The sequence below is a fragment of the Vanellus vanellus genome (genome assembly GCF_965231255.1).
Source record: "Vanellus vanellus genome assembly, chromosome: 2".
NCBI classification, from domain to species: Eukaryota; Metazoa; Chordata; class Aves; order Charadriiformes; family Charadriidae; genus Vanellus; species Vanellus vanellus.
This window is the reverse complement of record NC_138906.1, coordinates 48,040,818-48,055,453: the sequence shown is the minus strand read 5'-3', so window position 1 is coordinate 48,055,453 and position 14,636 is coordinate 48,040,818. Positions and strand designations below refer to the sequence as shown.

The following is a 14,636-nucleotide window of genomic DNA, read 5'->3' as shown; positions in this document are numbered from 1 at the left end:
AAATGTGACTTCTAAAACTATGAAGATGTTTGTGGCTGCTAATCATTTCTATCCTGGTATGGTGACTTGTCCACAAGTATGTACTTGCAGGATTAGCAACTGAGCCATCAAGTACTGCACACTTCAAACACGAATAAATACAGTGGTTGTTTTATTTTCAAGAGGTAGTCATCTTGTTTTCAGAATCACTGTGTCTTGTTAGTTTTTGTTGTTACCTTCTGGAACATAGTCTTTGAAAGATGATAGATAGGGTTGTAACTTGTGTGGTTTTTGATTTTTTTTTTTTTTTTTTTTTTTTTCTTACGACTTGCAGGAAGACTTCAAGAATTAATGGCATTGAATATGTACCTTTCATGAGTGTTGATCTTAGGGAACGTTTTGCCTTCCCTATGCCATTTTCGTAAGTGTGATTCAATTGCTGAACTTCTGTTTTTATTTCCAAAGCTTTCCCATATTTGGTATTTCTATGTTTCCTTTTTCAGAGTTTAAAATTGTTAAAGTAGACTTTTAAGCATAATTCAGGCAGAGATATTTAAATACTACCACTTCCTTCTTCCAGTTGGATCTTAAAATTCTAATGTAAGCTGATCCTGCTCTGCGGTGCTTTTGCCGTTGTCTTCAGGCCTATAAGGACAACATTATATTTGGCTTTTTGGAGTACTAGGTTGGCTTGATTTCCCGATTCTGTTGCACGCTAATGAGTTTAGCTCCCTCTGCCTCAGTTACCTGAAAAATGAAGGTCATAGCTGTTACCTCTGTAAAAGGACTATTATGAGGAAGAGTGAGATGTAACTGCTAAACCTTCATTCTTGAGCAATAACAGAATGTTAAGATTACATAACCGTAATAGATAAAGACACTTGGGGTTGGTGGTTTGGGTTTTTTGTGTGGGCTGATGTGTTTTTTTTGTTGTTGTTTTTTGGGGCTTTTTTTTCAATTTTCTGCTAAAAGTTTGACAATCAGACAAGCCCTGCTATTTTCAGAACTAAAGAGACTTTTTATTATTCGTTGTATTGAAATAAAGAGAAGAATTTGAGTTTCTGCTGGTGTTGATGGCTTTTCTGAAATTCCTTTCTCCTGATCAGTCCTGTATGAAGGAAGCTCTTGGGTTTTATTTCATGTTTTCAATATTTTTGCTTTTTTTCCCTAAAAATCACAAACCTAGCAGTAATGTTCTTTGTATACAGAGCTGTAAAACAATTCCAAAGCAGTGTAATTGTTCTGCACATATTCTGCACCATCTATTAGACATGTACAGGACTGGACATACCATGGAAAGCGAAACTACTATTGATTTATTTCTACTATTGATTTATTTCTGCTTTTTCCTCTCTTAAATCTAGTGATAAATGTGGGAAGTTACCATTATCTCCCAAACAGAAAGCAATGTTTGCCAAGTGGGTGCGACCAGATGACATAACAAATAACCCTACAATGATTTATACTGTATCAAGTTTCAGCATAAAGCAGGTAAATTATTCCTAGAGAGAAATGTGTGCTGCTGTCAGTTTATTGTGGGGGATATAAGACCTTCTTGTTCAAAAAATAAATCCCCAAATGTAAACAGTGCTTTCCTTGGCTCTCATGAGATTAAATAAATAAATAATATCACTTCAGATTCCATGCATTTTCTAGCCATGAGAATAAACAGGGGTGTTAGCAGTGGAAGTGAAAATCAGAATTTGAATTCCAGCTGAAAATCCAGAAATAGTGGTAAGGTTAGTATGAAAAAAAGCAAGGTGTACTCTGCAGCAGATTGTTCACTTTATTAACCGCATGGAAAAATAATGAACAAGATTTTAAAATTTTTATTTGACAGGAAGCAGAGTGGCCCTTGGAGAATAGTGGAAATGTCTTGCTGAGTTTTAAGTTGTAGATGGCCCAAGCTATTCTGAAATCAGCAACAAATTATGCCATTGGATATATTTTATGTTACGCAGTGTGTTTTGGGGAGGAGGGAGTAAGTGTGAGTGAATGCTGAGGTATTTGCACTTGCCTCTGATTGTCATTAATAATTCTAACTCTGGTTTGCTCTGTAGGGGCCTTATGTTGTGCAAGCATGTATTTCTTGCCTTTTTAATAGTAACTTTACTTCTTTTGGTTCAAGTCCTTTCCCTTTTGAAGGGAATTACTAACTGGCAATTTTCCTTCCCTCCACACACCCCACTTGTCTTTCAGTATCTAAGTTATTAGTAAATGTCCTCACTATTTTTTCTTCTTTATAGACAATAGTGTCAGATTGTTCTTTCGTGGCATCACTAGCAATCAGTGCAGCATATGAAAGAAGGTATAACAAAAAATTGATCACAAGGTAAGTGTTGCTTTCTAAGATCTTTTCAGACTTGGTACTGCCAAGCTTCTGTGACAGTTGGATACAGTGAAAACTGGCATATGTTTCACTGTCATCTCCCTGGGACTGGGACTCATGTGGCTTCAGCATTTGTGAGAGGGAAGCCAGTTTTGTATAGATATGTGTACAGATGCTGGAGTCTAACCTCAGATGTGCTTTGAGGACCAATTAATAGTTTGGGAGGTTTGTTTTGTTTTTTAATAGAAATTTTACTTATAATGCTTTATAGATTTATTTTCCTACTTTGCTGTGCCAACCGCTGTGCAACAGGTGTTCCATCTTGCATCTCATTGCAAAATTAACGTCAATAACACAGTTCTATTCAACTGGTGTCCTCTGATTAATTTGGCATGGGTTTGGCAGACTGCTGGAACGTGTTGCCAGACCAGTGTCTGAACGTGTTCCTGGATTATTCTTTTTTTGTTGTTGTTGTTTTAGCCTATACTCATTAGAACTGAACTTGTATTCTTTCCAAGAGCAGTGAGCTCTGCATTGTCTTTTTCTTCAGATGTTTGACCTGTCATACAGGCAAATATTATATTTATACTACAGATATGTAAATACCATTTGTTTAATATTAAGATAAATTTGTTTGCCTTGCTTCTGTTGGAGAAACAGTCAGGTTACTTATGTTCTTTTTGTTACTTTATTAAACAGAGAACTGCAGCAAGAGCAAGGTCTGAAAAATAAAACCTATTTAAACATCATTGCCACTTTTACTAAAGTTGAGTTGCTCTTTCATCAAAAATTCCATATATGTGTTCAATGTAAATTCCAAAAACAGACTATGTTGATTGCGCTCTTATTGTTATCAGTGTGTGTACAGTCAAGTTATTTATGTCACAGTTTCCTCCTTTTTTTTTTTCTTTTTAAACAGTATAATTTACCCTCAGAATAAAAAAGGAGAACCAGAATATAATCCATGTGGCAAATACATGGTGAAGCTTCATATCAATGGTGTGCCTAGAAAGGTAAATAGTTTTGGGGAGACTTAAACAGTATTGTCACATATTTTAAAGGCTTGGCCTGCTTCACTGGGAAGCTATGCTTGCATAGCAAAAACTTTAGATACATTTTGTTGGAAAGTGTTTTTTAATTGTTAAGCCTTTTGAGATTCATTTTGGTTGTGAAGTATGTAACAGAATGTAGATATTTCTTCTACAGACATTCACGAAACTAGCCTTACTCACATTAAATTTATTGAAAAATACCTATAATGCTTAAAAGAATTATGAAAACCATACAGGAACAAAATTATGCATCCCATATTTACGAATAGGGTGTGCAAGTAATCCACTTTCCACTCCATCTTAGAAAGAAAGTTACAGAACTAAAAGGTACAGAGGGGGATGTCCAGGAAGAGTATAGACATGGAATGACCATAGAGGAATAAGTCAACCACAGATTTTTAGTAAGGAGAGGAAATGCCTGAAGATATACAACAGAACTTTGTAAGCTTACAAAAAAATTCATTTTCTTTTCAGTGAAATACATAAGGGCATCAAATAATGTATTTCTTCGTACAATACTTTTAACTGTAGCACTGATTGTTGCAGATCATAGTGACTGATGAATGTTTATGGGAGTTCAAAAGTTGAGTGGTCATATTCACAGGGCGGGACAGTAAGGAGAAAGTCCTCAAAGGCTATTAATTGCTAAGATATAACCTCTGGGTCAGGAAGTCCCCGAGTTGCAAAATTCTGGAATCCGAATGAATGTTTCAGGGAAGTATCATTTATGTGCTTGCCTTGCTCTTAATGCTCTTTCCAAAATATCTCCTAATGGCTGCCTTTTGTTAGGATGAATGGCCATTTGCTCTTCTATGAAAAGGATTATTTGTTCCTGCACAGATGGGACTTAACCAGAAAATGTGCTGTGTTGGTAGCCTCTATTGGTAGCAGACTAATGTCAATGTGAAACTGAAACATCTGTTCAGGGAAACTGTTTCAGACCACTACAAATACCACAGTAACAGTCTGTAATAATGCTGAATATGTTCTACCCGATTTAAAGAAGAAATGTTAATACTTTCACAACTGCTGCATTGGGTTCTTTTTCTGTTCCAGAGAGAAGAAATTTAAATCTGGAACTAAAGACTATGAAAATAATGTGACACGTAGTTTGTTTCCTTATAGATAAACATTTTATTTTTCTGTGGGCTACCAAGCATAGCCCATGCTCTTGTTTCCTAAATAGGTGAGGAATATTGTTAGGCTTTGCTTTACTTTTTGTGCTGGTAATTACACTGAACGTTTCTGCAGCTCCCTGCTACAATAGATTTTTTTAGACACTTTACAAGATCATCCCCATTTTACATATGGAAAAGCGAGGTGGATGATCACAGGTCACCCAGTAGACCAGTGCAGGTGAGAGCTGGCAACAGAATTTCTTGTTCACTTGGGTAAACCACTGCAGGATTGGTAGAGGTGTTCACATGTGAGAATGATGGTCAGGTCTGGCTGCGTCTGAGAAACTCTATATTAATAGTTTTGTTTTATTTTTTAAGTACTTTATTAGTTTTATGATCATTTTTCATTTGTTTATTTCACATAGGTAATCATAGATGACCAGTTACCTGTTGATCATAGTGGGGAACTTCTCTGCTCTTATTCTAACAATAAGAATGAATTATGGGTATCGCTAATAGAAAAGGCTTACATGAAGGTCATGGGAGGATATGATTTTCCTGGATCAAATTCTGTAAGTACTAGATTATTTCTAAGAGGCAAAAATTCCATTGAGATAATCTTGGGTCAAATAATTTTCCTTCTGGTGAAATCAAACTGAATTGCTTGGGCAGGCAAGTATTTGGTTTGCGGTTTTCTTACTTTTTTTTATATTTCTTTCTTTCACAAATATGTTTAGCTGTACTTGATGAGATTTATTCCATCAAAAATGTAGTGATAAAACAAGGGGTAATGGCTTCAAACTGGAAGAGGGTAGATTAAGAATAGATATTAGGAAGAAATTTTTCACTCTGAGGGTGGTGAGGCACTGAAACAGGTTGGTCGGGGAGGTTGTGGATGCTCCATCCCTGGAAGTGTTCAAGGCCAGGCTAGATGGGGCGAGCAATCTGATCTAGTGGGAGGTGTCTCTGCCCGTGGCAGGGAGGCTGGAACTAGATCATCTTTAAGGTCCCTTCCAACCTAAGCCACTCTATGAAAGAATGAGCAAGACATGTTGATGGGCAGAGTTAATTTTAGTTCTCTGACTGCAGGATTGGCACTTATGGTTGGGAAGTATATGTGGGGTTTTTTTACAGTGTCTAGATGAAAGTGTTGGTTGAAGTTACAAATTTTTTTTACCATATCAATACTGCTGATTTTGGTTTCTGACTGTCGTTCAATAAATAGGGCAATTCTCCCTGATTAGGTAGAGGAGTCAGCTATGACAGGAACAGGCTGGTCATCTAGTACATGTATATAGAGGGAATGAGTACTTTGATCTGTGAAAGTTTGTTTATCAGTTTGTCCCACTCATTTACATCAATATGTAATGGATTCCTATAACATGGTTACTAAAGAAACAGTCATCATACTGTGGCTAGACTGACATGCAAATTATTCTGTCAAAGAGGGATAGTTTAGTGAAACGAGTAGCCCACCTAATCTTCTTTCATTACTTAAGAAGCGTTTCTGATTTTGATTCTAAATTCTTTAATATTTTAACAGTGTATTTTTTATTTCATGGTGCTGTTCGCGTTCTAGTCAGTGTCTTGATAATCTCTTTCTTGGAGGGTATACTAGATATTCATCACCTTTTGAAAAAAGAGACAAATGTGTCTTTGTATAAGGGGAAAATGTAGCATACTGATGGTTTTATGTATGTTTATGTCAGTGTTGGGCTGCTTTGTTTTGGAGGACAGAAGCTGTTGAGAATAGCTGTATTTTATTCCTACTGTTGTCCTCTAACTTTCTGCCTGGAAAAACAACTTGACTTGTGACATTTAATCTCCACCTTTCCCACCCCCTCTGCTTTTGACTCTATTATAGTTTTCTTCTGTAATCAGGGTTACTTACTGGCTGTGTTGTACTTGTAATTCCTCAAGTTCCCACCCACTAGTGCTGGTTATTGACACTTCAAGCATTTATAGTCTCTGCTTTTGCTTTGAGGAGTACAAAGCAAAAGAAAAGGGAATAAGCACTATTTCAAGGAGATGAAATGGGGAGATTAAAGCCTCTTTATGGAAATATATGTCAGTGGCAGCTTTACCAAAAAGAATAAAAAACCCAAAACCTGAGCCTTAGAAGTAAAACTTAAATAATTTAAAATGCGTGTACAATAGCAAGGTTGCAAATAGTGCTTCTGAGACTGTGCTTTAAAAGTCTGTGAATCAACAAAATAAATAGAACACTTCATAGAGTTGAGCATGATTGATTATTCTCTATGCTTCTGTCGTTCTGAAATTCCAGTTTGTTTCATCAGTTTGCTTTCCAGCTTTTTTTTAGAGGCTATTTGGAAATGTTGTTCTAAGCTAATCAAATAAGGTTTTGTTTGTTTGTTTGTTTTTTTAATATAGTCTTAATCTTCAGCCTTTTATGTGTAGAGCGATATTGTAACTTGTGTATACTTGATTTCTTTCAAGGCACTTTTATAATTTGTGTAGAGACATCATATGTTTATAGATGGGTTATCTATTCTGATTTCTTTTGAACGCTTGCATTTCAGAATATTGATCTTCATGCACTGACTGGTTGGATACCTGAAAGAATTGCTATGCACTCTGACAATCAAGCTTTCAATAAAGACAGTACTTTCAGAATGCTTTATCAGAGGTAGAAGTTTATTCTTTCCTAAGTAATTAAAGTGCTTGCCATGTAGTATCTGGGTTACCAGTGTAAAAACAATACTGGCACCACAGATCCTTTGGTAGTGTTTTGTTACTACTGCAAATTGTGCTTTATAAAAGGTCCATATGCTTTCTGGAAGAAGCAAAACTGAAGTACTGGGGGCATTGATAGAATAGTAAAGTATTGTAGAATTTTGTATGAGACTTTTTTTTCTTCCTTCAAATGTAAAGAAGAAAAAATAGCCCATTTCTTGATGAAGAAAACAGAATATAGTCAGAGAAGAGCTTGTTGGAACCAATGTGCAAGTTAAGTGTTTTAAAAAGTAAAAGGAAATGTGTTCTGTGTTCCAACGCAGTTCCCCAGAACTTAGCCATTGATTTGCTGTCCTTAGCAAGCAGATGTGATGTGATTAGAAATACCATATTATAAGTTCTTGGTTATTATGCCCTATTAGTAAACCTCCTGGAGGAGCAGCAAAGGTCTATCAAAACTGCAATACTGATCTTCCGACCTACCATAACAATTCTACTTCAGGTGAAAGATAAGGCTGTAATTTATAAATGCCAGCTAGCAAGTACTTTGATTTCTTTCAAAACTGTTTTGTGCAACCAGTTTCTTATGCAGTGTGGTAGAAGGGATATTGTGATGACTGAAACATCTGCTTTCATGATAACAGAGTGTGGCTCTTTTTCTCGAGTGCTTTTTCAGTAGGTTAGGAGCTCTCAGTCAATTGTCAACAATTTTGTAGATACTCTGGCATTGCAATTTGGAGGTGTGACTGCAATTATGATGGGATCTAGCCATTATAGCATCACTATTGTTCACCTGTACTAGACTGAAAACATGTGGATCCATAGTATGTAGTTGGATTTTAGCATGATCTAGGAAACATGCTAGTGTGTCTTCACAACAATAATTGTTGCAAAATGAACAATTGAAATTCGGAACAATTCCAGAACTCAGTTGTGTGTTGACGTTTCAGACCCTGTAAGGCCTATGCTGGGGGACACACAACTCTAGTGTAAACACCTGCAAAAATCTAGAAGTGTGAACTTCTCATTCTTCAGGGTTTGGGAAGCTCTTTCAGAATCCTGGGGCTGTGTTGTTAATTTTCTACATGCAGTGAGTAACTAAGTGTTGATGAAGTGACATTTGGTTCAGCTGAAGACCTCTGAAGAGTATCTGTAAAAAGTGACACAGATTGAACTTCAGGTTAATAAATGATTATTTTTTTAATAAAAATATGAAATTATATGAAAATAGTATTTTTTCACTAAAGGCGTATACTTGAATGCTAAAAGAAAATAGTTCCACTTTCTCAAGCTTTTCAAGGAGTGATTTCTGCTGACAAAAAAAAATGTATTCCAGTTTTTATAAAGCAGTGTCACTAATGGACAATGTAAAAACATACTAGTATATTGTCTGGCAAGTGTTAGTTTGCAACTTGCAAAGTTTTAATTAACTTATTTTTCACCTCTTTTTGAACAGATTTCACAAGGGAGATGTCCTTATCACAACAGCAACAGGGGTGATGTCTGAAGAGGAAGGAGAAAAATGGGGTTTAGTTCCAACCCATGCATATGCAGTCTTGGATATAAGAGAATATAAGGTATCAATCAAGTAAAACTGAAGATGTTTTCAGATGCCTGTTTGAAACCTATGTCTGCGATGGGGACCCACTGATATTTTTGCTCTAATGACTTATACAGTTTATTTTGTCTTAGCTCTATTGGGAAATTCCAGAAAGCTTAATGATGCTGTATTTTCTTGAGCTATTAGTCCATGTTCCATGTTAATACAAACACAAAAATTACCTTGACAAGATGAATGCAAAAATTTTATTTTTTATTTCTTTAGGGACTTCGATTTCTTCAGCTGAAAAATCCCTGGAGCCATTTACGGTGGAAAGGACGATACAGTGAAAATGACACAAGAAATTGGACCCCAGATTTACAAAAATACTTGAACTTTGATCCCAGAACAGCTCAGAAAATAGACAATGGTAATAAGGCTTAGAGAGTCACTATCTTTTTAGATAATATAGATATTTGTTGTGTATCCCTGCAGGAAGGTAGAAAGAGATGCTTAAGCACAAGGAGAGGGGAAGTAAAAAAAATACTAGAAACTAAATAGCCCAAAACTTCAGGAAGTATTTGTGTATTTAAAACTGTCATTTCAGGTTTGTCTGTGGTTTAAGTCATCTGGACTGTTTAATGTATCTCAAATTCATTGAAAAGAAATTACCTCTTTGTTTAAGTGTGGGTATCTCCAGGGCATGGCGGAGAGCAGTGCAAAGATAACGTTCTGACAATAAGCTGTGCAATGCTGCTTTTTAATATGTGAATAGATATTTTTTTTTTTTTATGGGCTTTTTCCTCCCATGTTTATGAATTTGAGGTTATGCACTGGAGGTAAGTATGTTGGGTTTTTTCCCCTTGCATTACATTAATGTTTCTGTAAACAAATCTTTACATACATTCTTTTCCAGCTGTAAAAGTAGACTGGGATCCATCTTTGAGACAGTGGCAATACGATGTCACTGTCCAGAGAAACCACTTGGAATGATGCCCAGTGTTGTCCTGTCCCATCTTCCCTAGGGAACAGCAGAGTGTAGCATCTGGAACGCTGGTGTGAGTTTGCTGGTAGAAGGGCAGGCTGCTGACAGCTTAGAAATTCTGCGGAAGCTGCATTTTACATTGAGAGAGATATGTCTGCTCTTTTTATAGTGTCCTAGTTGCTGCTTGTTTGACTCTGTAAGGGAGCCCTTTTCTTCAGTGAGACTTTATTTTGACAACAGTATGCATTCAAAACCACTAAATTATAGCATTTAATGATGAGCCTAATGCAAATGTGTAAGAAAAACTTTTGATTTAAACATAAGAATAGCAGCTCTGGCTTTGTGAGAGTTATAAGAAATTAGCTCATTATTTATTTACTGACTCATTCAGTAAGGAATCTACATCTGTAACATCTAGTAGTTAAAATTTATATAAAATGACATTAATAGTTTTAAGGGAGTTTTTTCTTCTGACTGGATTTGCATTCTGGTCTTGTCTAAATGTGTAGCTATTCTGACTGCTTTTTTTTTTTTTTTTAGTGCTGCAAGATCTGTAACTGCCTCTGTCAGAGACTTGAGTTATAAGGCTGTTACCTTCTTGAGAGTTCATTTCATCAGCAATCTGTCAGCTAGCAGGCACTGTTGTGCCTGGATTTGCAATTAGGGGAGCTACAGAGAATTAGAATAAATGCCCCAAAATATTCTAAAGATGAAGCAGATTCAGGGTGCTAAAGCAAGTCACGTAGAGGAAGTACGTTAGAAACATATTCAAACATACTCCTATGTTGCCTGAATATTTGATTTTGCTGGATGACTACAGAAGTAGGTTGTTGAATTGGGGGCATCTGTTTGACTGTGTAAGTGTTTGTGGGGTTTTTTGTGTGTTTTGGTTTTTTTTTTCCAGAAATCTAGGAAAGGGGAAGGTGAGTCTGAATCACCTAACGATGTCTCTTTCAATACAGCAGATTCTCTTGTGCCTTCTGCTTAGTGCTTGAAAATGAAAAGCATTCTGACAGCTTCAGAAAGTCCCTGATGATAGGGAGACACTAGCTTGTTTTTCTTGGTTTAACTTCTTTGTTTTGGGTGTTAAGTTTAAATTTAGACATTTGGGCAATGCAGATGTTACTACTAAGTTCTACAGAAATGTGGGTTTATGTAAGCTAGAGCATTTGCCTGGAAAGAGACTCTTAAAAATAAGTAAAATGAAGGTGTCTGATAAGGAAACAATAACAGCATTTCCTTTGCAGGCATTTTCTGGATTGCCTGGGAGGACCTGTGCCAGTACTATGATGTTATTTATTTGAGTTGGAACCCAAGTCTCTTTAAAGAATCTACGTGTATTCACAGGTTGGTCCAAGAAAAAAAACCACCTTTGTGTCAATATCTGACTAAATGTTCTGATGTGGTGTTTCCTTCCTTTCATTCTTTCTAGTTACAGCTGAAGGGATTGGACTCCAACCATGCTCCCTTGAGCCTGACTTTACACTCTTAAATTCTAAGCTCAGGCTTTGTTTTTGACTAGTTCTGTGACATCATTGAAACTCCAGTGACCTTTTTGATGATGCTGTGGCTAAGGTTATGTAACCAGATTCTGACCTCAGTCCCACATCTATCGGAATAGAAATTGGATTTTTGCACAGTCTGTGTTTTGCTTAAGCAGTCACCAGGCAGTGCTTGAGTGACATAGCGTTTATTTGGAATTCATTTTCCTGGATAGTTGCAGGTTGCAGTGCACATTGTCTTTACAGGGCGTGTTCAGCAGATGTCAGAGTAGCTTAACTACTTCCATTTTTCAGCAGTTGTAGTTATCATAAGTAATCCTCCTTGCCTGCTGATTTATTTTTTTTTTCTGTGCATACCTGTCTCCTACCTAGTATCCATCACATTCAGTCTTTTTGTCAGCCAATTTGAGGATAAGTGTGTTTCAGTTTCTGAAAGCGAGGCTTTCTCTACTTTTCTACTCCGCTATACTGCATGTTGTCTCTGTTTCCACACTGTTTCTGTGTATGTTAGCTCTGGACAAGCTCTTTCATCCATAGTACAACTGCTGAGTTTTATCTGTAAAGGCTTCTCCCATCTTTTTGTTCAAATTAATTCTAAAATACACTGTGGTGATGTAACAAGATGAGGTAATGCATATGCTAGTCTCAAAGCTCTACTTACTAGTCTATCTTTCCTTATATTATTAGTGATTATCGTACCTCTGTGTAGGGAAATGCCTAGCACAGTGGCAATTGGCATAAAAAGTGGAGTAATGGTGGTAATAATTTGAAGCTTAGTTGATAACACAGCCTTCTATATGTGCTGTTTGGTTTTAAAAGTGTGGGAAAGTCAATGGGACTTAGGAATAATTTTTATCCTGTTTATTCTGTTCCCAGCATGCCATGCTTTGCATTCAGTCACTAGCACTTTTGGGGTTTTTTGTTGTTTTTTTTTTTTTATTTTTTATTTTCCTTGTCTAGACTGTTCATAAGGCAGCAGGCAGATTTTGCAATAGTGTACCTCAGAGACTTTCTTTTTTTAAGCACTTCATGCAGCATGCACCCTTCCAAATATAAAACCGATTGAATTTTGAAAGGAAAATTACCTGAATAAAAAACTGGTTGAAAAAATTTGGCAAGCTTTTGGAACTAACCACAGCTTACATAAGGAGTCTTACAATTATGAAAACATAGGTGTTTTTCCCTTACTAATAAATGTGGTGTGTGCAATCATAACAATCGCTGGCTATCCTGGGCCCCCTGAATGGCTCAGCTTTTTCTGTGCTTTGTGTTGTTGCAGTCACCATACCAAACAGCCAAGCTGTTTGCATTTAGCATTTTTTATCATGCTTGTATTGTAGTAAATTAATTTATAAAACAAAGTTGTAAGATGATGCTTTTGACACTAATGTATTATGTAACCACTGTCATAGATTCCTGCAGAAAATTAGCCTTCGGTAACTTTGTTACTGATAATGGATAGCTCTGCATATATGTAGGATTTGTAGTTAGGTTTCAAAGCACAAATTAGTGTCTTACTCCTCTAATAACGTGTCTGTATTACTTTTAGCACTTGGGATGCAAAGCAAGGTCCGGTGAAGGATGCCTACAGCCTGGCTAACAATCCTCAGTACAAGTTGGAGGTCCAGTGTCCACAAGGTGGTGCTGCCGTCTGGGTTCTGCTTAGCAGACACATCACAGATAAGGTGCCAGGTTCTTTTTCTTAGATTTTCTGTGTTCTGAATTCTATAATATCTTCTGTAAATATCTTTTTTTTTTTTTTTTTTTTTTTTATATAGCTTTCTATGTTATTAGTATATTACTGCTGATATCTTCATGTCCGTGTACACCTATGGATATGTATAAATTTTAAATTCAGCAGGGACACATAATTTTATACAAGATTGTTGAAATAGACCCAGAGTAAAAATTTGAGTGAGGTGATTATATTCTCCACCATAAAGGTAATTAAATTAGTCTGAACTGTTTTAAGTTAAATTAGTGACTGTTTATTTCAGGTTTGTTGTTCTTGTTGGTTTTGTTTGTTTTTTGGTTTTTTTTTTTAAGAGTTGGATCAGGTATCTTAGTAAATACAAATGTCAGTGATGTGATTGAAGGGGCTGGTAGACTGCATACTTGAATTTGCTTAAGCATTAGTTACATTACAGAAGTGTACAACTCTACTTGATTTGTGTTTTTTATAGGATGACTTTGCACACAATCGGGAATTCATTACAATGGTGGTATACAAGACTGATGGCAAAAAAGTTTACTATCCAGGTTAGTGTACCTTAAATGTCAAGAAGATGATGTTAGAAATAAATGAAGAATGGCAAAGGACTTTGTGGAGAGGAAAGGCACTTTTTGCTTTAAAACTAGATGCCTTGCTCTCTAAGAGGTCAGTCTTCTGAAACAGTCGTTTAGCCCTTTTTGACCATCTTCAGCAGCCTACACCGAAGGAAAAAGCCAAGCTGTACATGTTGGAAACACACTAAGAGGTCTGCATAGTCCTGCTGACACTTAATTTGGCACGGCATTTTCTTTATTGTTCTGTTGGTTTTGCAGTGGCAGTAGTTAATGCTTAGAGGGAACAGATGTTGTGCTTCTGTTTATTTGATAGCGTAACTATTTCTTAGATTTGTGAAATTATTGAAAGGTTTACAGCTTCCACTAAATGAAAATAATCAAGTTTAATTGTTCTATGAACTTGGCTTAGCAAAGTACCTAAGCAAGCTTATGAGAAACAGCTTGAACACATCAGCATATTTCAACGCATCAGGTATGGAATGTTTAAGAAAAATTTTTAGATGTTCACATTTTATCAAAGTATTACTCTTGGTCATTGTAGGTCAGATACTACTCACTTTGAGAAGAAGGAGCTTGGCTTTTGGGGCTTTGTTGTAGCTGTGAAAAAGCCATGTATGTTTTATTTCAAGACAGATAGCAGATCTGAAACACAGGTTGAGACACAGAAAGTACAGGTAATGCCCAGGGTGAATGGATAGGGTAGACTGCAACTTTAAGGTAGAGCTAATATCATATCTTAATTTATTCTTTACATCAAGTTGGACATCTCTGTAAAAATATTCCTTAGAATAATTCAATGAAGGTGGATCCTAGGACAGGTAGGATTTGACTTGTTGCTTTTACAGAGAGGGATAGGGAACCTCTTCAGAACCAGAGTTGCATTCAGGTAGCTGCTCATGCAACAGGTAATAACAACAGTTAATTAGAGAGTAGCTTTTAAAGCTCTTTGTCAAAAGAGTGGAATTTGTGTCTTTTCCTATTGGAACAGCTGGTAAGAGTTGCATTGTTCATCTCTGGTCTTGTTCAGCGAACTCTGCTGACCAATTCCCCTAGAATCCAAGCTGTCTTTCTGCAGAAGGCATGTGTTGAGACCTGACCAAATCATCATTTTTGCATCTGTTTGTCCTTCCAGCCCAGGACATGCTTGTAGC

General features: G+C 36.4%; 1 protein-coding gene across 2 annotated transcripts in view; it reads left to right on the top strand.

Annotated features, from left to right (window-relative positions):
* CAPN7 (calpain 7) overlaps positions 1-14,636 on the top strand; it is a 33,658-nt gene that overhangs the window by 11,931 nt on the left and 7,091 nt on the right. The window contains exons 6-16 of one of the 2 annotated variants that reach the window (XM_082478953.1): positions 314-400; positions 1,344-1,470; positions 2,226-2,311; positions 3,228-3,321; positions 4,904-5,050; positions 7,019-7,125; positions 8,629-8,749; positions 8,998-9,142; positions 10,945-11,044; positions 12,749-12,884; positions 13,383-13,812. In XM_082478953.1, the coding sequence (XP_082335079.1) occupies positions 314-400; positions 1,344-1,470; positions 2,226-2,311; positions 3,228-3,321; positions 4,904-5,050; positions 7,019-7,125; positions 8,629-8,749; positions 8,998-9,142; positions 10,945-11,044; positions 12,749-12,884; positions 13,383-13,463 (1,231 nt within the window). In that variant the 3' untranslated portion in view covers positions 13,464-13,812. Of the gene's footprint in view, positions 1-313; positions 401-1,343; positions 1,471-2,225; positions 2,312-3,227; positions 3,322-4,903; positions 5,051-7,018; positions 7,126-8,628; positions 8,750-8,997; positions 9,143-10,944; positions 11,045-12,748; positions 12,885-13,382; positions 13,813-14,636 lie in introns of those variants that run through there. The other variant, XM_082478954.1, reaches the window with a different exon arrangement.